General features: G+C 43.9%; 1 protein-coding gene across 18 annotated transcripts in view; it reads right to left on the reverse strand.

Moving 5' to 3' along the window:
• SIRT5 (sirtuin 5) overlaps positions 1 to 11,722 on the reverse strand; it is a 31,268-nt gene extending 19,546 nt beyond the window's left edge. For 4 of the 18 annotated variants that reach the window (XR_014295470.1, XM_082637899.1, XM_082637898.1 and 1 more), the window contains exons 1-5: positions 11,561 to 11,658; positions 9,973 to 10,128; positions 9,834 to 9,867; positions 3,714 to 3,863; positions 907 to 1,040 (exon numbers count right to left, since the gene is read on the reverse strand). Coding sequence is in view for 17 of the 18 variants with exons in the window: in XM_082637899.1 (XP_082494025.1) it covers positions 907 to 1,040; positions 3,714 to 3,828 (249 nt within the window). In the remaining variant the exon portion in view is untranslated. The other 14 variants (XM_082637905.1, XM_082637904.1, XM_082637900.1 and 11 more) reach the window with 14 other exon arrangements.
• Between the last annotated feature and the right edge of the window lie 11,196 nt (positions 11,723 to 22,918).

A 22,918-nucleotide genomic window follows, 5' to 3' on the forward strand; every position in this document is an offset into this window, starting at 1 on the left:
TAACAGGGGAAGGGCAGGTTCATTCACCCTTCACTCAATAAGAAGTTACCTATGAAATCTGGAAGTCATGCACTTAAGTAATTACTCATGAGTGCCTTCTTTCGACCAACAGAAATCTATTAGGCATCTACATGTGCCAGAGTTCTGGGAGCTGGGGATAGAGCGATGAAGAAAACAGGCACATTTCCCTTCCCTCCAAAACTAGGGATTTCCTGGGCCAGGGGGAGGGGAGGAGACTGCCTACAGGGGCCTTGAGGGAACATTCTGGGGCACAGAAATGTTCCACACCGTGATCCTGGTGGTGGCTGCACCACTGTATACATTTATTAAAACTCACTGAATTGTACACTTATATTGGCGAATCTTCTTGCATGTATTGGGTTGGCCAAAAAGTTTGTTTGGTTTTTTCCCAATATATTATACCTCAATAAAAACTGAATTAAAAAAACTGCATGCCCCCAGAGAACTTACATCCTAATGACCTTCATATAAAGTTTTGAGCATCAAGGCCTAAGCCTTTAACAATTCAACACTGTTTCTCACATGAAAAGTTCAGAGAAACTTTTAAAAAATGTGTAATTCTAAATTTCAACATCTATAGAAAAGTAATGAATTATGCTAACCAAAGTTTTCTGGTTCCACTTTAGTTACTGGAAGAAACCCAATTGTTATGTGAATAAGTGCAATCAATGCATGCTAGAAAGAAAGGAAAGAGGCTGCTTTGCTTAAATCTGAGATCTTAATCACACGGACTGTGTGTCAATGCCAAAACAAACAGGACAAAAGGGTCATGGTAAATTTCAAAACTTTCCTCTCTGGGTTTCAGGAGTAGGTATAGGTTCCAAGTCAAACACTACTATGGCTTCATGCAGAAGAGCCTCTCGGTGCTCTGGAGACATGACTAACCTGAGCTTTCCATTTTCTCCAATAACCTCCCGCTCCTCTGAAAGTCGGTACCCCACTCTCAGCACTGACGCCAGCCCCTGAAATGATGACTATGTGCTTGGCTTTTGCAAAAACCTTCCGGAAGTCAGCCATACCTAAAGACAACAAAATCTTGGTCAATTCAGTGTACCATTTGGACATTTACATCCCAAATCAATTGCCTGTATTTTGAAACTTGACCTTGCGTGAAACTATACTTTAAGATAAGCAAACGAAAATCATTTTCGGGGGCTTCCCTGGTGGCGTAGTGGTTGAGAGTCCGCCTGCCGATGCAGGGGATACGGGTTCACGCCCCGGTCCGGGAGGATCCCACATACCGCGGAGCGGCTGGGCCCGTGAGCCATGGCCGCTGAGCCTGCGCGTCCGGAGCCTGTGCTCCGCAACGGGAGAGGCCACAACAGTGAGAGGCCCGCGTACCGCAAAAAAAAAAAAAATCATTTTCGTACCATGAAGACACCCCTATGCACCTGATGTGTGAGTGTACAACGCCTTAAGAAAGAGATAGGGGCTTGGGGCGCACAGCACTGGCCCTGCATCCCACCCCATCTCCCGCAAGCGAGATCTTATGTGAATGACTAACCCTCTGCTATCCTGGGTTTCCCTGGCTGTTTGACGTGCACAATAGTGCCTTCCATAAAGGGGGGCTACTATGAGGATTAAAAACCGCTAATGGACAGGGGTGCACCTTCCTTCTTAAAAGTAAAACCAAGCTAGTGTGTGTGTGAGGGCTGACCTCAGGCCCGCCGGACCCCAAAGCATTCCCTTCCTTTCCAATTCACCTCCCTTTGAGGATCCTGCTAATCCCAGCTTCGCTCGGCATCACTACCCGGGTGAGGATGAGGGCCCTCCTCTGTGAATACATGCTCCGTCCCAATCTGGACCCATGACCTCCTCCTTTACAGCTCGAGTCAGAGTTGGTCTTTACAACAAGACGTCCCCAGAGACTTAGGGTAACGGAAGGGAACTGAACGCAGAGAATAAGTAGACAGCAGGGAGTCGTGGTCACAGCCTATGGCTTGCGCTCCAGGATCCAAGGCCTAATCCTGCACCTCCGGGCATCCTCCCGCCTGATCTCAGACCAACAGGGGCAGCAGCCCTCCTCCCGTGAGGGCTCACTGTGCCCAGGCGCTGCACAAAGTGGACTGTGGTCCTGACACGAACGTCATCATCCCAGGATCAAAGGATGAGGAGCCAGGCTCAGAACTGCCGTTGTTTGTCCTGGCGGCAGAAATGAGGCCCAGAGCAACACCCTCTCTCCCAGGCGCCGCGGCTCTGCAGCTCTCGTGCCTGGGGTGAGGAAACGCCATGGCCCCACAGGCCAGGCCTAAGCAGTGCATCAGAGCCGGGCACAAGCTGTGGGGCAAGAGACTTCCTCCAGTGCCCCTACCCGGAGAAGCGAGTGTGGACCAGCATGGCCTGCGGCTGGCCTGGGCCACCAGGGCAGGGTCTGCCGGGCACAGGGATCTTCCAGGAGTGGCCAACCTGTGCTCAACCTGCAGTGGAAGCAGGTTCCTTGGCTGATGGAGCAGGCTCTCTGGTCTCCCCCGGGAGGAATGGCAACCGAGGCTAATCAACCCTTGGACTGATGGAGCGCCCCTGAGACATGGAACAGGCGATGGAGGAAGGGAAGGAAGACAGTGGGATGGGGGCTCAAAGACAACCAAGTGAACGTTAAAGGGAAGGTGGCGTCCCTGTGCACCCCAAGCTGGTGACGTGGATCTTACCAGTTTCTCATACTTGAGGGCTCCTCCAGGCAGGGCAGGGACCTCCTCCCCCTTGTAAGCTCAGAGCTGCCTCTATGGCTAGCCCAGGACAGAGAATCTCAAAAGAGGCTCAAAATCTCTCCTCCCCTTCCCTTCCTCTCTGACAACTGGCAAGAATAAACAAAGAATAAAAGCAGAGCCTCAGAAACAGAAGATGCAGTGGCTCCAGCCCCCTCTCCCGCTCGTCCTGGAGCTCTGGGACCGTGCTTTCAGCAGCACAAGCTCAAAGGGATGAAGACGGTCTAGGCACACTGTGCCCCTGGGTGTAACCAGCCCGGCGGCCTGCCAACCGCAGTAGCGCTCTGCCTGAATTCACACCCCTTTCAGAGACAGACCAGTGTGAAAAACAGGACCCACTAGGGCTGTCCAACCAGGAAGAATTCGGAAAAAGAAACCCAGTCCCGGTGGGTTAGAGGCTGTAATCTGATCTAATCTCCTGAAAGAACAAGATGCTTAATAAGAAAATACATCAGTACTTTTCTAGGAACTATTTACATAACTCCTGGATTCAAAACCTACAAACATCCTTAAGGACCTAAAGTTCACCCATAGAACTTTCCCCTAAAGGTCTTTTCTACCTCAAATGTAAACTGTCATCCTACTGATGAATAGATTCCTAGGTCAGAGTTGACTTGCAGGTTTTTGTCAGGTAGAGATACAAATCATTTCTGTCTAGTAGAAAAATTAACCCCATAGTACCCCATAGGACGATCACTAGCTTTCTTGCCCTGCTGAGAGGTGATACAAATACAAATCATGTGTGAAAAGCTTAAATGCAAACATTCTGAAGAAGCAACAGAATGTCTTAAATGGACTTAACTTGGCTACTGAGAGATAATTCTGACCCTGTCCTAGAAAGGCCTCCCCTAAGGACAACAGGACAGAGTGACTTTCTCCAGCATCCTGCCCCGTACCCTTCAATATAGACATGCCCCCTCACAAGGCAGGAACTTTCAGGTATTTCAAATTCCACTGGAGATGAGAGGGCACGCTGCGAAGACCTACTTGAACTTGGACGAGCCATTGTTAGGCAAATCTTGGTTTGCATAGAGGCTGGAGGCTTCAATCCACAATACAGCTGGGAAAGTAAACGGCTTGGGACAATCCGGAGAGGTGGCATCAGGTTCTCCGTGTCGCACTAATTATTGAGATGGGCTTTAGAAAAATCACAAAACAAAGAGAAACAATCAGAAAATACTGGTATTTCTGCAAATATATACATACACACAAACCCATATATGCAAAAGAATGCCCTTAACAAAAATCCTCCGTAGCAATTTTCATGGTGTTCACCCTCTAAACCAGCTGTTTTCACTGTGTGTTCTCAAGCGCTCCTAGGTGCCCAGAATAGTGGTTTACAAAGTATGGTCCCCAGACCAGCAGCGGCAGCATCCCCTGAAATCTTGTTAGAAATGCAAAGTCATGGGCTCCACCCCAGATCCACTGAATCAGGAACTTTGGCAGTGGGGCCCATCTCTGTCTCCGGGTGATTCTGATGAGTGCTTAAGTTTCAGAACCACAGCCTTAGAGGCTTGGGAAGGGGTCAGATGGGAGAACTCATGTGAAATACAGCTTCTGATGCTTTCAAAAAGGTATGAAAACCACTGGCTTCTCAACTTTGCATCAAGATATAGCTTCTATGAGAATGTAAATTCTGAGAACTGAACTAGGCAGGGAAGATATGCACTATGACAACAAATAGGGTTAAGATGACATCGTCTCAAAGAAACTTGCGAGTCTTAAAGCACATTTAGTAAATCTTTACCTATCCCTGAGGAGTTATATAAAAGAAAAACAGACACAGAGAAAGGCAATATTCAGATCCATGACATCAAAAGGGTAACTGACATAGCTGACTTCTATCTAGTGGGTCACACTGTTGGCAGAACTCAGGATTAAAGGTCTGTATATACAGGAAAAATAGAAAAATAACACATTTCCCCAAACTTCCCAATCCCTTTGGAGGACAACCTATCAAAAACAAATGCATTTTCCCTTTGACTTAGCAATCCCAAGTCTGGGTATTTTTACAACAGTGAGACTTGCACACATCCAAAATGACATATTTACAGGGCTGTTCTTTAGACTACTGTGATTAACAGCAAGAGACTAGAAACAACCTACATGTCCATCTGCAGGGGATGAGTCCAATAAACAATAACACATTCACAGTATGCAACATGGCTGCTATAAAAGAAGAATGCACGTATGACTCAACGTATATGATATTCTGGACTAGATAAAACTATGGGGACAGAAGACATATTAGTGGCTGCCGGACCAGGGAGGAGTGAATACACAAAAGGGCACGGGGGAGATGGGGGAGTGACAGAATTGTCCTACATCTTGATTGTGGTGGTGGTTCCATGATTGTGTTGTCACAACCCATAGGACTCTGCACTAAAAAAGGGTTAATTTTACTGCATGTAAACTATAAAATAGTTTAAAAATAAAAATAATGGGTTTCAGTTTTGCAAGATAAAAAGAGTTCTGGAGATAGGATGCACAACAACATGAATGTACTTAACACGACTGAATCGCACCCTAAATAACAGTTAAGATGGTAAATTTTACATTATACGCATTTTACTACAATTAAACAACAACAACGACCCAAATGAACAAAGTCTAATTCAAAGTCTAATTAAATGTGATTTGCTGGTTGACTCAGTATTTATAAGCAGACAGCTCGCTGGCTTCAGCAGTGAGTGTTGATATCAGTAGAGCAGAGGGTATTCAGAGAGGTTAAATATAAATGTCTGGAAGATGAGCCTCAAAACTCTGTTAGTGCCAAATCAGATTATTTAATTCCATAAATCTTTCCAATGTTCAGAGTTCACATGTTAAAAATAAAAAACAGAATGCGTTGTTCCCTCTAATCTGATAGAGATCTCCAGAATGGGGGACAAAAGTCAGGTGCAAATAGTGCCTTGTAAGAGGAAGTGGGATACAAGTTATACCATAGTACTTACTTGCATTTGTGTTTTAAAAAAAAATGGAAGAATTCCCAAGAAATTAGTAACAAGAATTGGGGTGAGAAGTAGGATGTATGGCGACAAGAGTGGAAGTGAGGATTTTCAACAGGTGTGTTTATACATTGTTTGCATTGTCAGTGCTCTCCAGCCAAAGTCTAGAACACACCTGCAGCTGAGCAAGTGCAGGGATGGAGCAGCTCACGGTGAGGAACTGCAGGCGTCCTGGGGATGTGTTGGGAAGGATTTATTACAGGATTTGGGCTTGTGTCGGGTAAAGCTGGGGAGGGTCAGGAAGGAGGCTTTGATCTGGATTGGATGCTGTCAGGAAAAAGTGTACTTTAATTGGATAATTCAGTGAGTGTGATCTAGGAGGAAGGAGTGAAGTGAGGCTTGAGCTGGGATTGGTCAAGAGGCGGCAGCCCTCCTATTAGCCAGGATAGGAGGGTGTTTTGCCATTTTTGTGGTTTAGACAAAGTTCTTATTTCTGTCTGGGTTCAGACCTAATTACAGAGTTGTCTTAGTTTTGTCCGGATTCATCATGATCACAGGGTAGCCTTGTCTGATGTTGGTGTTCTGTGAAATTATTTATGTTCAACAGATCTATCAGATAGTGCCAGGTCTAAATCTGGAAGCAAACCAAATGTCTATCAACTTTTAAAAGGGTAAACAAATTGTGATTCATCCATACAATGAAATCTTATTCAGCAATGCAAAGAAAAAACTGGTAATACGTGCAACATGGATGCATTTTCAAAGTATTACACAATAGTAATACGACAGTGGAGATGCCTGGCAGATACTACCTTAACCAAGTAACCAAAGTTAATACCACCAGTTCTAAGACATACTGACTTCATCTACCTCCTTCATACTACTTCGTCTTCACCTATCATATGATGCCATGAGAAGAGCAAAACATCACTTGGGTGGTATTTTTCCCCAAAATGCATTAGCTCAATTTAATTGTAAGAGAACATCAGACAAACCCCAATTGAGCAAGCATTCTATAGCAAAAGTGGCCAGTACTCTTCAACAGTTACCAAGGTTATGAGGATAAAGACTGGGGACATGTCCCAGTTTGTAGACTAAGGAGGCATGACAACTAAATGCACTGTGGGATCCTGGACTGGATTCAAGACATGGAAAGGGACATTAGTGGCAACATCTGAATGAAGTCAGCCAATTAGTTAACAGTACTGTATCAATGTAAATGTCCTAGTTTAGATCATTGCACTAAACTGAGTAAGGTAAGCTGTTAACCTTAGGGGAAACAGGGTAAATGGTGTATGGGAACTCTGTATACTATGTTGGCAACATTTCTATTAACCTAAAATTATTTCAAAAATAAAGTTGCTCTCTTTTGAAAAAAGGAAAGCATTATGCTTAGTGAAGGAAGCCAGACCCAAAAGGCTGCCTACTGTTTGAGACCACTTATATGATATTCTGAAAGGGCAAAATTATAGGTACAGAAATCACCTCCATGGTACCCAGGGACTGAGGTAAGGGGAAGGCAGGTAGGACCAGGGAAAATTCTATGTCTTTATTTTTTGGTGTTTTTACAAAACTCATAGACTGTATAACAAAAGGGTGAATTTTACAGTATATAAGTTGCATTTCAATAAACCTCACTTAAAAACAGCAAGAAGCAGGGGCTTCCCTGGTGGCGCAGTGGTTGAGAGTCCGCCTGCCGATGCAGGGGACACGGGTTCGTGCCCCGGTCCGGGAAGATCCCACATGCCGCGGAGCGGCCGGGCCCGTGAGCCATGGCCGCTGAGCCTGCGCGTCCGGAGCCTGTGCTCCGCAACAGGAGAGGCCACAACAGTGAGAGGCCCGCGTACCGCAAAAAAAAAAAAAAAAAAAAGAAGCAAACAAACTTTCAAGCAAACAAAATGTCAACAAATTTTCACTGTAACCTGTCTCTGCTTTAATAAAAAAGACTGGACAAGTAGCTTGGAATTCTGAAAAAGAGAGCAGGTTAGAGAAAAATAGTGTAGTGTTGGTTTCCAGAACAACCTCAGGGGACAACCCTCTGCAGTCAGGAGGTCAGAGGCAAAGAGAGTGCCAAAAAAGGCCCCTGGCTGACAGGCTGCCGGGGAGAAGGTGGGCAGGCTCAGATGCCCAGTGGCCAAGGAGGGCCACTCTGGTGGGCAGCCTGCAGACTACAACAGTGGGGACGCCCGACTATCCTGAAAAGCCCCCCAGTGCTTTATTTAAAGGAAGCATGAGGAAAACAACTTGGCAGGATTTTCCACCAGCATGGGCGTAAGCTTCTGACAAACTTCAATTGATTTGGAAAAACTAACTACTTGAACACCTCAATAACGGTGTAACTATCTACAGTTTATGCTTTATTTTTTAACTATGGAAAAATTTAAACATATACAAAAATAGAATAGTATTACTAACTCGTATGTATGTTCCCATCACTCAGCTTCAGTAATTATCAAGAAAAGGGGTTTTTCTCAGATCCAGCTGAGGCTTTAAGATATGGTCATAGGTGATAAAGGTTAAACGTGCACATCTTGATGAACACTGTAAAGATTAATGTTCCCGAAACTGCTTCACTTTACTAAAAGCTCCTTATATGTTGCATGAAGTTACTGATGCTATTTTATTTTTTATTTTTTTGTCGGTACGCGGGCCTCTCTCCGCTGTGGCCTCTCCCGTTGTGGAGCACAGGCTCCGGACGTGCACGCTAAGCGGCCATGATTCATAGGCCCAGCTGCTACGCGGCCCGTGGGATCCTCCCTAACCGGGGCACGAACCCATGTCCCCTGCATCGGCAAGCAGACTCTCAACCACTGCGTCACCAGGGAAGCCCTACTTATGCTATTTGGTGCTTAATAGGTTCAGTTATTTCTCTCAGAGATGTTTGATTGCACTGTTGCTTTCTAATATTTAAATCTGGAGACATCAATTTGATCCAGAAAATTATTTTCTTCCTCTGTAAGTTTTTAAATATTAGAAAACATTCCCACTTATTTTCAAAGAATTCTAGACCAACTCCTGAGTAAACTGTCATATTTTTTCTTAGACATGAAGGTAGGATTTTTAAAGTCATTAAGAATTTAAAAGGATTTAAAATCCAATCAACAAAGGCATCAACATACAGCAATTGACTAGACTGCTATATGTACAGCTCTTCTGCATGAGCGTCTAAATGGTGGGTCTTCTGCTGGATAGCTGTGAAATGAAGCCAAATCTTCATTCTACTCTGAACTTAAATACTGAATTTGTTGCTAATTATAAAGAGTTGTCAAAAATTTGAGAATATTAAGAAGGAATTTTTAAATTAGAATTGACAAAATTAAGACTTGTATTATCTGGGTAAAATGTTATTAATTTTTCATCTAAGTGTTTCTATTCAAATGTTCTCATTGAGTAATAATAATTACTTTCACCATAATACTGAACTCAAAATAATAAAATGGAAAAACGTTTCCCTTGCTCATGTTTCAATATTTCCAAAACCCACTAGTATCTAGATTGTTTGTCTAGGAAATGCAATCAGCAAGTACTTCGGGGGAAGACAGCTTTAGTTCCCCTCTTATGTGAATTATAATGTCTACTGACATACACATATATCTTATGTGTATATATATATATATAAACATATATATGCATATAAACATACTCATGAGTTGTATACAATTAAAATACTCCTTTTAAATATGTATATTCTTTTTATTTCAAATCTTTTATCATACTAATTTATTAGTGGAGTCTAAGTTTTTCATGTCTATCTGAACTAACACATCAGTGAGATAATTTTGGTCTTAATGGGTTACAAAAACTAAACAGGTCTACTGCCTGTTTTATTCGTCATCACGTTTTTTTTCAATGAACGTAGGAAATGTTTTGCTAAATTTTCCATTAACTTACAAAATGTTCTCCAAGTCTCTCAGTAAATGTGAAAACAAAGGAGAGACTAAGAACAAAACTTTTGCACGTTTCAGAACAGTGCCACCTGAAGTTTTTCTCCATGATTGTAAATGCTCGGAACATAAGTCTATTTTCAAGACGCTACCTCAAAGTATTCATCGGAAGCAACCTCTGTGCCAACATTTATCTGCGTTTCTGAGGGACCAGGGTGGGCAGTGGTGCTAGCTTCCACAAGCTCACAACCCGATTCAAGTGCAAAAGCAAATACCTGGGTGGTGCGGTGGTAGGGTAGAAGGTCCCCACTGTGCTGAGTCGGAGGAGGAAGAACTCAGGTTATCTGGTCCAAAAGCCCTCAGGGGTGAAAAATGCCCTGGGTGAAGCCACCAATTACCCTGCCTTGACTTTACCTTCAGGTGGGAAGAAAGACCTCAGGAGAGAAAAACTCATTCATCACAGTCACTGGGAGCCTTCTGGGTGCAGGACAGGTGCCCAAACACTGATATTACTCTGGGTGAATGGCAGTACCCACTAAACGAGGCTTTCTTGTGAAACTGGAAACTCACCTACCCAATTAGAAAAAAAGAAAAATGTCTCAGGTTCCCTGTTGAGAAAGGGGGCACCCCACCAATTCTGAAAAATACAATAAATGTAAGGTTATATTAGGAATTCGAGAGAAAAAAAAATTTACAAAACATTCATTTAAAATACACGATAATGGGCTTCCCTGGTGGTGCAGTGGATAAGAATCCGCCTGCCAATGCAGGGGACACGGGTTTGAGCCCTGGTCCGGGAAGATCCCACATGCCGCGGAGCAACTGAGCCCGTGCGCCACAACTACTGAACCTGTGCTCTAGAGCCCGTGAGACACAACTACTGAAGCCCGTGCGCCTACAGCCCGTGCTCTGCAACAAGAGAAGCCACCGTGGTGAGAAGTCCGTACACCGCAACTAGAGAAAGCCCACGTGGAAGCAGTGAAGACCCGTCGCAGCCAAAAATAAATAAATTTATTAAAAAATAAAATACACAATAAGTACATTGCAAAGGAACTGCAAAAACGTACACAGCTGTTCACTAAATACGTTTTGAACACCTATGAGCTAAATAAATGCAATGCTCTAGCCCCCAGGTATCGACACTGGCAGACTCACTCCCTCTCCCCTACCACCTGCTCTTGTCAAGGTCACCAGCCTTGCTAAACCCAAGGCTCCTACTTGATCACAGCCAGCCTCTGACCCATTTGATCACCTCTCCGGAAACCACTTCATCCTCCCGGCTTCCAGGCGCCATCCTCTCCTGGTTTGTCTCCTACCTCGCTGGATCTCCCAACCTGCCAGGGCTTCAAGATGGCGCTCCCACCTCACACAGCCAAGCCCGAACTCCGTTACTTTCCCCCAAACTTCTTCCTACAAAGCCTTAGGGCACCATCCTCCTTGATGCCCACTTCTCCTTTCCTTCAGCATCTCGCACCCACAGCCCCACACCTCAGCAAATCCCGAAGGCTGCAGCTTCACACTACGTGCGGATCTGGCCGTTCCTCTCACGCCCACCAGCCGGCCTAGGCCACCCCACATCTGCCACCCGGGCTGCTGCAGTGCCCAGAGTGACTCCACTCCAAGGGGACGTCCTGCCCGGGACCCCCAAGGGCTCCCCCTTCACAGCGGCCTACCAGGCCCACCTGCCCCGGCCACATGCCTTTCCGACCTCGTTTCCTCCCCTCCCTCGTCTCTCAGGCCGCAGCTGCCTCCGCGCTGTGCCGGGAGGACACCGGGCCTCGGGCCTCCGCACGTGCGGCTGCGGCCGGGGCTGCCTCCCGGGTCCACCCGCATTAGTTGGGCGCACTCCCCTCCCCCTCGCGCTCCCCTCTCCCTCGCTCCTCCTCCCCCTTCGCCACCGTCCGGGACCCCGGAATCGGCGGGTGCATTTGAGCCGCGCAGGCGCACCGTTGGCCGCCTGGCCCCGCCTCCGCGTCCGGCCCGGTGAGCCCCCGGTCCACACCCAGCCGCTGAGCTCGGCCCCGCAAGAACGCGTGCTCTGCCGGACCCCAGGCCGGAGCCCAGGAAGGCCGCGCAGACGCCAGCCTGGCCCCAGCGCAGACGCACCTGCAGCAGGCCCGAGCGGCGGCGGCGGCGGCTGCGGCTCTGGCGCGGGGACTGGACGACGAGGCCGGGGGGCGGGACGACGAGGCCGGGGGCGGAGCGGCTTGACCCACGTGCCCGGCCTTCCGCGGCCCCGGCCGGAGACCCACACCTGGCCGGGTTCCCGAGCCCTGGGGGGCCCTTCCCTGGGCCTATTCATCGTCGAACGAGATTGTTCTTTTGCATTTCTTTCTTTGGGGGCCGGCCGGCCGGGGGGAGGGGACAGGATCTTACTTCTCTTTGTGAGCTTCCCAAGATGTGTTGTGAATGACTCCTTGAGGCTGCAGCTGATCGCACAACTTTGCGACAGAACACTTGGAATTATAGGTCGGCTTTCTCTGAGACGCTGTTTCTTTCCAATGATGGTTAGCGGGGCTCCCAGGCCAGCCCACCAAAGCTGAGTGCCGGTGCTGAGATCCTGACCCCTTGTCTGAAGGGAACAGTTTCGGGTCCTCGAGGACTCTGTGACCCACGTGGCTCCACGTGTCTGATTGCCCGTAAAATCACTCCTCTTTCTTTGTCTTTGATTCAGGGTTACCACCACCACTAATTTTCTCAGAATAGAATTGCTTCTGGGTGCGCCAGTAATCCTAAAGGCAAGCGGTCTGAGAACTTGGTTGCATAGAATGTTATGGTAACATTTGTTTTCCCACCTCAGACCTCAACCACTTCCCTCAGTTTGGCTGGAAATCCAGCCCACTTTGGAGCCTCTCTTGCTCCTGCAAGCTGTACCAGCCTTCAGGGCCCTATGGAGTCCAAGAAAATTGGAGAAGGGCCTCACCTCTGGCTGCTGTATTTTCCTAACATGTATATGGCACTTGGCACCAGACGCCTCTAAGAACTTCACATGTATTAACCAATTGAAATCTTCCCCACCACTCGATAAAATATATAGGATTATCCCCACTTTCCCCTCAGTGGGGAAACTGAGACCCAAGGAGGTCAAGTAACTGCCCAAGATGGAAAGGCTGTTGAATAGTAGAACGGGGATTTGTAAGTGCTTTGGCTCCAGACACAAGGGTCCGTGCCACCACATATACTGCTACTCATTAAAATGTTGTTGTTTCATTGCTTTTCGTGCTTATGATGTTAGCCATCAAGTGTTAATCCTTTCCTTCATTCAGACATTGGGGGAGGAGGGAAGGCAGGCTGTGGGGAAGGCCCAGTGCCCCTCACTGCAACCTGCCGTGGTCCAAAGGCCCAATATGTAGCCCTCTGCCACCCCCCACAGGTTAGGCCCCCTCTGAGGCATCGCATTCCATCAAGCCCCAGGGGTCACCACCCACAGCTACCCACCACACATCCCTCAACCACATCCCTTCTTCCAGGCTTACAAAAGCTGACTCTTCCACCAGTGTCAGGCTACTTCCTCTTCTTGAAGCATCAACCACCATCTTTTCCATCCTTAGAGCAACTCCAGCTTAATTTCTTGATGGCCTTGTTCTTCCAAAACAAAGGCTGGTCCCTCTTCCTGGAATGTTCATTTTTCATTCCTTCCATAGTAACTCCTCTCATCCTTCCAGCCTAGCTCAGTTGTCACTTCCTCAAGGAGCCTTCTCTGACCCCAGCTCCCCCTGCCTCTACTAGGTGAGATGCAGGCTCTTACAGCACCATAGCAGTTAGCCCAATGAAGACTTCAAATAGATTTCTGTTTGTATGATGAAATTTTCTCTTCCCACCAGGCTGTAAGTTTCCCTGAAGATGACCCTTTTGTCTCTGTTTGCTCACCGTGATATTTCGAGTCCCTCACAGTGCCTGATAGGAGATGCTCAATTTATGAATTCATTTAATATGTATTAAATGAATGAATGAACAACCTCGCAGGAAAAGCAGCCCAGAACTCAGATAATGGCTTGGCTATCTTTACTAAATTGAAGATGAAGCAAATTACTTTTTCTTTCATGTGGGTCCCTAGCAGCACAAAACAATTAGAAAATAAATAAGCAAAAAACAGTTTATTGATAACTCATCCTATCTACAGAGGTTTTTCTGGGATACCCAGGTAGGTGATGTAAGAGTTTAGGAGCACATATACTGGGAGCTGGTTCCGCCTCCTTCCTTTAGTGAAATTCAGGCATGCCAAGCTTTACCTCTGGAAAGACAATCCCCCCTCCATGACTTTTACATCCTCTTGGGGCCATTCACTTTGCTGATTACCATGCTGCCCCTCAGGCGTGGATTGTCCTCTTTAAGCCTCTGGTACAAATATAAACTTGGACATAAACCCCTAGGCTTGGTGTCTTTCACTGATTGATTTTGACACACTAGGAGAAGGCTAAAACTTTCTAAGGGAGAACAACAAGAAAATAAGCATCAAGATCACAAAACTGCAAGAGAGAAACACAATCCAGAAATTGTGCAAAATCCCAGCCCCACTCGATTCTATATTTCCCAGCTCCAACCTGCTTCCATGAGATCGTGCCAATGTAACATCAACACCACGAGGCCACTCCCATCCCCGTGTGTGTTGGGTCTTTCATGGAGGAAGGCAAGAGAGCAAGGCCCTCTCCGCACAGCCCCTCAGATTCTTTAGGCTCCAGCGTGAGTCCTGAGGGGTGGCTAACACCAAGCGTGACCCTGCCCTAAGAGGGATCCACATACACAGCACCCAAGGCTTGTGGCTCTTACCCCCTGCAGCTGGTCAGTGCATGTGCATAGGATATGGCTACATATATTATAGCAGCTATGCACACAGCCCAAGCTGAAGAAGTAACATTGACACGAATAGGTGAACTGAGTGTTGGCGGACAGGAAATGGGGTTGCAGGCGTTTGCAGGATCTGCAATGAGGAGTGTAAGGTTGTGAGGACAAGGCTACGTCAGACAGTCTGGAGCAATGAGAAGGAAACAGTCTTTCAGGGTTGGATGGTGAGGTGTGGAGGAGCTCATACCTGTATTCTTAATGTCTGAGAGCCCTATCCTTTCTTTTCATGTTTAAAACATCCAGTCTGTGGTTGGTTTTTTTTGGTGGATGCAATACCTTTATCTTTTTAAAGATATTGGAAGAATGACCACACCCACTCCCAAAGAGAATTTCCCCACTGGGTCTCTTCCGTTCCACCGTTATCTGAAGACATAGCTCTCCTTTCATGCCCCCATCCATCTCCAATAAGATGTCTGCGTTCTCCACACTTAACGAGTGTTTGCCACCAGATGGAAGGCTGTTCACACTTATTAAGTAGGGGGAGGAGAGGGTTAAGTGGGGAAGGTCCATGCTCGAGGACATCTCTCTTCTGAGACCTCTCCACCTTGCTACTTGGTCTCCAGGGCACTTCAGAGATAAGGATCAAAGTCCCAGGAGCTTCCAAATTCTGATTCATCCTGTTGTGGGCAACCTCTGTAGTTTGGGAGGGTTCGTTTATCCATAGTTCCCTTGACGTAGTCCAAGCCTCCTCAGCCTCTGCATCTTGGTGTGTTTGACCCTCTTCTGGCTGAGGCCACCTCTACCCTGGCAGAAAGCCTGTGGGACAGGATCGTTTCTATGAAAACTACCAGCCAACTCCCCTTCCACGGGGCCACATTCAGCTTACAACAAACGTGCATGAAAAACTTTCCCTGCCGAACCCTGGAAATGAAGCCATTCCCCACACAACCCTAACTCTCTTTGCTCTGCCCCTTAGGTGCCTCTAGCTGCATCATCCCACCTTTGGGCTTTTTCAGGTACATGCTGGATATCAATCCCTGAGTCCCTCCAGCTCCAGGGGGACACAGGTCAAGTTCTCTGGGGGGGTTTACTGAAGCCCTCCTCCCTTGGCGTGAAGTGAGAGCAAAAGCTCCCCTCTGTTCCTCCATGAAGGTACAGGAAAGACACCTACATTTTAACAACTATACCCAAAGAATATTTTTCCTTTTATACACCCAAGGGTGGGTGAGGGACTTATGATGCTGTATTCTTAATTGTCAAAACCTAGAAACAACCCAAATGTTCATCAACTGTGAATGGATAATCATATGGTGGTACAACCTTACAATGAGATACTACTCAGCAATAAAAAAGGACAAATGAATAACATATGCAACAATGTGGATGAATGTCAAAAGCCTTATGTTAAGTGAAAACAGCCAAACTCAAAAGGCAACATACTGTATGATTCTACTTATATCACATTCTGGAAAAAGCAAATCTGTAGACACAAAAATCAGATCAGTTGCCAGGTGATGGGGTGGAGCAAGGGATTGACTAAAAATGGTCATGAGAAAATTTGGGGGAGACAAATAGTCTGTATCTTCACTGTAGTGAGGATTATATGACTACATATATTTGTTGAAACTCATAAGACTGTACATGAAAGAAGGATGAGTTTTAGTGTATATAAATTATAACTCAATAAAACTGACTTTAAAAAATAAGAGCTCTCAGTACTTCTTAAGCAAAGAATGAGGACACAGTTTTATATTAGTTATCTATTGCTGTGTAACAAATTATGACAGAACTTAGCAGCTCTAAACGACATTTATTATCTCACAGTTTCTGTAGGTCAGGAATGTGGGAACAGCTTAGCTGTGTAGTTCTGGCTCGGGATCTTTCATGAAGTTGCAGCTAATATGTCAGCTGAACTGCTCTCATCTGAAGGCTGGATTGGGGCTGGGATACAACCACCTTGGGATACTGTCGTTACACTAGCTGTTTGACTAACAAAATAAGTGTCTAACTAGTAAACTGACCTCAGCTTTCTTGTACCCTCAGCTGGTGAGGTCCGGGGACACTCCAGGTATAGAAGAATAGTAGTTTGGTTCTTAATTGCAAGCAACAGAAACCAATTCTGGCTTGTTTAATAGGAAAATTTATCTTATTAAAAAGATTTTGTATAAATAACTGTTACTACAATAATTTGTTAATGGATAGTTTGATATAAATTGTGACATCAAAAAGATAAAATGTGTAAGAGGTACAAGTTACTGTGTATAAAATAAACTACAAGGATATATTGTACAGCACAGAGAATATAGCCAATATTTTACAATAACTTTAAAAGGAGTATAATCTATAAAAAATTTGAATCACTATGTTGTACACCCAAAACTAATATAATATTGTAAATCAACTGTGAAAAAAAAACATAAAATGTGGAGTGGGGAAGCGTAAAAATGTAGAGCTTTAGAATGCATTTGAACAAGTTGCTATTAATTTAAAATAGACTGTTATAAATATAATTTGTTTTATGTAAGCCTCATGGTAACCACAAAGCAAAAACCTATAGTAGATACATAAAAGATAAAGAGAAAGGAATCTAAGCAAACCACTACAGAAAGTCATCACAAAGGAAGAGAGCAAGAGAGGAAGAAAGGAAAAAAGGAATTACAGAACAGGCAGAAAATCCTTAACAAAATTGTAATAAATCTATACCTCTCAATAATTACTTTAAATATAAATGGACTAAATTCTCCAATAAAAAAAATAAAATGGCTGAATGGATAAAAAAACAAACCCAACTATATGCTGCCTATAAGTGACTTGCTTCAGCTTTAAGGACACACACAAACTGAAAGGGAAGGGAAGGAAAAAGATATTCCATTCAAGTGGAAACCAAAAGAAGGCTGGAGTATCTATGCTTATAGCAACATATAGAAATCAGTTGCTTCTGCATACACTGAAAACAAAATATCTGAAAACGAAATTCAAAAATCACATTCACAAAAGCATCATAAAGAATAAAATACATAGGAATAAATTTAACCAAGGAGGTGAAAGACCTGTACATTGATGGAAGAAATTGAGGAAGACACAAATAAATGGAAAGATACTCCATGCTCAGGGGCTGGAAGAATATTGTTAAAATGTCCATAGTACCCAAAGCAATCTATAGAAACAGTGTAATCCCTATCAAAATTCCAATGGCATTTTTCACAGAACTACAACAAACAATCCTAAAATTTGTATGGACCACAAAAGACCCCTAATAGCTAAAGCAATCTTGAGAAAGAACAAAGCTAGGGGCATCACACTTTCTAATTTAAAACTACATTACAAAGCTATAGTAATCAAAATATTATAGTATTGGCATGAAAACAGATACATACATCAATGGAACAAAATAAAGAGCCCAGAAATAAACCCACACGTGTGTGGTCCATTATATACAACAAAGGAGTCAAGAATATACAGTTGGGAAAGGATAGTCTCTTCAATAAATGGTGCTGGGAAAACTGGACAGCCACATACAAAACAATGAAACTGGACCCCTATCTTACACTGTACATGAAAATCAACTCAGAATGGATTAAAGACTTGAATGTAAGACCTGGAACCATAAATCTCCTTGAAGAAGACATAGGTGATAAACTCCTTGACATAGGTCTTGGTGATGATTTTTGAGGCTTACACCTAAAGCAAAGGCAACAAAAACAAAAATAAACAAATGGGGCTACATCAAACTAAACAGCTTCTGTACAGCAAAGGAAACCATTAACAAAATGAAAAGTAATCTACGGAATGAGAGAAAATATTTATAAATCATATTTGTGATAAGGGATTAATATCTAAAATACAAAAAGAACTCATACAACTCACTAGCAAAAGAAAATCTGATTAAAAAATGGGCAGAGGAACTGAATAGACATTTTTCCAAAGAAGATACACAAATGTCCAACTGATACCTGAAAAGGTGCTCAACATCACTAATCATCAGGGAAATGCAAAGCCAAGCCACAATGAGGTATCACCTCACACCTGTTAGAATGGCTATTATTTTAGAAAAACACACAAAAAATAACAAGTGCTGTTGAGGGTCTGGAGGAAAGGAGACCCTTGTGCACTGTTGGTGGGAATGTAATTTGGTGCAGCCACTGTGGAAAAGAGTAGGGAGGTTTCTCAAAAAATTAAAAATAGACCTACATATGATCCAGCAATTGATCCAGCAATGATGTAAGTCATATTTCTCACTGTCAGGCAAGGGAGTCACAAGAAAGGGGAAAAAACTAAAATAAACTCTGTAGTGTTGGTTTGGAATTGGAGGTATTGGTATAAACTAATAATTTTCATTAGATAGATAGATGATGATAGATGACACAGGAAGGAAGGAAGAGAGAGAGAGAGAGGGAGAAAGCAAGGAAGGAAGGGAGGGAGGGAGGGAGGGAGGGAGGAAGGAAGAAAAGAGATAGATGTAATGATGTATGTGTATATACGTATATATTTTCCACTGAAAGACTGACAGCTGCAGTATCCTGATATCAATTAACATGCCTGGCCCAAGGAAAGAACAAGATGATACTGGAACATCTTGTAGGGGCAGAAAGCAAGAACATGCTTCAAGAATGATGGGGACATCCAAAGACACAGGAGCCAGTGTGAAGGGGCTCCCAACTGGCCAAATCTGGGACAATTTGAGCATCAAAATATGCAGTGAGAATAAAGGGTTATAAACTATTAAGTAAAACAGAAAACCATGGGAATGTAGAGACCTGAAAAGATAAACAGTCGGCTCTCCATATCCACAGGTTCTGTATTCTCAGATTCAACCAACAGCAGATTGAAAATATTCTAAACCTGCCCCCCCAAATTCCAGAACGTTTCAAAAAACAAAACAAATTCATGCCACTCGTGGGCAACTATTTACATAGCCTTTACATTGTATTCAGTATTCAAAGTAATCTGAAGGTGACTTAAAGTACACAGGGAGATGTGCATTGGTTATATATTGGTTATATGCAAATACTACACCATTTTCTATAAGGGACTTGGGCATCTGTAGATATTGGTATCCATGGGGGTCCTGGAGCCAATCTTCCACGGATACTGTGGGACATCTAGATCAAGATCTAGACCTAGATCTAAACTTTGAGGCAGAACAGGATATCTAGATAGTTTCCAAGTACCACCCCACAAAATACTTTTTAAGCCTGGTATATACCACCTAAATCAAGGGATCAAAGTGAACATCACCAGTAATGGGACAAAAAAAAATGATAGGATGCAATCACTTCCAAAAATGATAAAGCTTAATTTAATCAAGAGGAAACATCAGACAAACCCAACTGAAGGATATTCTACAAAAGGACTGGACTGTTGATTTTTAAAGTGTCAAGGTCATGAAAGCCACTGAAAGACTGCGGCACTGTTCCACACAGAAGGGGACTAAAGAAACATGACAGCTAAATGCTCCATGTGAGTGTGACCTGGATATTTTCACTATAAAATTCATTATTGTGTCAACTGAATAAACTTGAATGGGTCTGAGGATTAGGTGGTAGTGCCGTATTAAGGTTAATTTTCTGATTTTGATTGTTGTGCTGTGGTTATATAGTAGAATGTTCTCATTTGTAGAAAATACAGAGTATTGGGAGATCATGGGACATCAGATTAGCAATTACTCTCAAATGGTTTAGAAAAAAAGTTATTTGTATAGTACTCCCAACTTTTCTGTAAGTTTGTTTCAAAATGAAAAATATTTTTTAGAACATAAAAAAGGATATTGGGTAGCAGCTCTATTCATAATTGTCACCACCCCATGCCAACACCCCACAAACAAAACCAAACAAAATAGAAACAGTGCAAATGACCATCAAGAGGTGAATGGATAAACCAGCTGTGGTATATCCATACAACAAAATACTTCTCAATAGAAAGGAGTAGACTATTAACACATGCAGCGGCTTGGATGACTCTCAGAGGCATTGTGCAAAGACATAAAAGACTACCTACCATATAATTCCATTTATATGACATTGTAGAAAAGACAAAACTGTAGAGATGGCGAACAGAGCAGCAGTCTCAGGGGTCAGAAGCAGGGAGGTTATAACCATAGATAGCAGAGGGGAGTACTTTGGGGTGATGAAAACTATTCTGTATCCTGAGTGTGGTCGTGGCTGAACAAATCTATACATGGGTCAGAATTCCTAGAACTGTATACTAAAACAAAACGAAAATGTCATGAGATGGGGGTGATGATTATATAGCTCTATACATTTACTAACACACATTGAGTTATTCAACTACGATGTTTGAGTACTCTAGTAAGTAAATTATACCAGGAGGAGTAGACGGTGGGCAGATGGAGGATTTGTATATGTTTGGAAATATTCATATTAAAAAGGTAATAACAACAAAGGGGTACTGGGTATCTCACAGTATCACTGGGACGGGCACCTCCAGGCAGGAGCAAAACTCAAAATCGCACTGCAGATCTGCTGTAGAAAGAACATCTGCAGCCACCACCATCGAGAACCACATCTGAACTTGGACCATGGACTCTGGTCATTGCGGATATGGATGCTGCCACAGCACCACTCTCTCTGCTACCCAAGAACTTGGGCTTCTGCCTCCTTTGCCAATGTCAGACAGAGTTACCTCTGATTCTTTCTTTGTGTCACTAGTTCTGTTTTCAGAGTCCGGGGTAGGTGCCTCTGCCTGCCAGGCCTCCGTCCTCTGGCTGTGCCTTGGGAAAGTGAGTATCTTGCATTTTCACCTTCTAGAGTGAAAGGCAGACTCTGCCTCTCACCAAAACTCCTAAGGTGGGAGGATTCCCCCAACCATGGGAATGGGTTACACATGCTGACCAGCCAAAAAGAAGGACACGTCCACTGTGACAGTAAGCACCATCTCTTTCAAGTATTGACTTAAATTGGCCTCTTTTGGTCTAGAAATGCTTCATATTCCAGTACAGTAAATTCCCCAAATTTACTACACAAATGTTTACTACACATTTTCCAAAACACTAAGACGGTTGACAAAGTATCCACTTGTCTGTCCATCTCTCCTTCCACATGCTCCACCACAGTTTCTAGACAGACCCTTACATGCTCCAAACCTCTTAGCATTTTCTGCTCCAACATGTTCAATAACACAAGCTTTGTATTCTACTTTCTTGGTCAAAAAAAAAACCAAAGGCAAAAAAAAAAAAAAAAAAAAAAACAAAGGCAATGAGGAGACCCCAGACTGTTTGACACACAAAGACAACTTGGGTCACATCAAATCGTTACAGAACAGCCACAGGGAAATAAGTGGAAGTCAAGTTTACAAGCGTCCACTTACTTTGATGTATTTGCCCTTTGGCAAAACCTCTGCTGTGGAAAAGGGCTATCCTCCTTTGCTTAAATTTCACAGAACACCAAATGGCACCTAAGTGGTTCATTTCCACTCTGGAACTGGCTATCATGCTTTACTTATGCTATCCGTATATTATTGCAGGAAGGATTTTTATAGTGCTTTATAGGTCCTAAGTGCTCTCAAATCATTAATAAATTATTCATCCCTGAATCTTCTGGTCAATGTTAACATCTTCTGTTTGAAGTGCAGCCACCTGGATGTAGAGGTTAAGTGCCTGGCCCAAGGTCAGGGGGTGAGGCACTGTCAAACCTGATATTGCATGATTTTATAGAGAAAGAATCCAACACTACGTCATTCATCGGAAGAAGGCTACTCTTGACCCAGGCCACTTTAAAAGTCAAAGGAAAGATGAATTAAGTGCTGAGCTCGCGTGTTTCAAAGCTTGCTTAGGGAGTACCAGCCGAGGAAGGGTCAATTACTTTGCTGTGATAGGACTTCTAAATCAATCCAGTTCAGCGTCTTGATCACCGAAACTAAAACTGTCACTTGAGATGTCTCTCCCTGTGTTTTTATATATTCACACTCATATTCTAAAAATGACCTTCTGAGGAATGAATGGAAGAGATGATTTAGACCCAGAGTCACTAAAATTGATGATAAAAGAAAGAATTTTAGCTTAATGCAGTAGTCATTTCTAAAACACGCTCAGTAGCTAATATTCTATTATTCTTTTCTTAATAGTAGGGTCAAGTTAAAATACATTTGGCTAAAAATATGATACTTTTTTTGTAGGACTCTCCAGCAGGGGAAGGTTAAAAGCAGTAAGAGGAATCCTCGGGCATTGCCATGCAAAATCAATAGTTGCTACCTCTGAGCTTCAGCATCAGAAGATTTCCTGTCTTCCAATTCCCCTTCTTACGTTCCTCAGAGAGGCTGAAGAAAAGCTCTAGAAGGGAATCAAACTCAGTTTCCTTGGCTTTCCAGAGATCCCTATAATTAAGCAATAGTGATTTAATGAGAGAATCTAAGAAAAAGGATTCATTCTTCAGTCTCAGTAGAAAAAGCTTCTGCCTAAACCAACTTCTTTGTTCACTCTTGCATTCTGTTTTCTTGGCACCTACGTATCTTCTCAGCTCTTCGCTGTGAGTTGTTTATTTGCAAGGCAGCATGAAGCAGTATTTCTAGAGAAGGCAAGTATATGATTATTTGACCCAGAGCAGGTGGAAACGGAGCC

The sequence above is a fragment of the Mesoplodon mirus genome (assembly GCF_964341445.2).
Source record: "Mesoplodon mirus genome assembly, chromosome: 12".
In the NCBI taxonomy this organism is placed as follows: Eukaryota; Metazoa; Chordata; class Mammalia; order Artiodactyla; family Ziphiidae; genus Mesoplodon; species Mesoplodon mirus.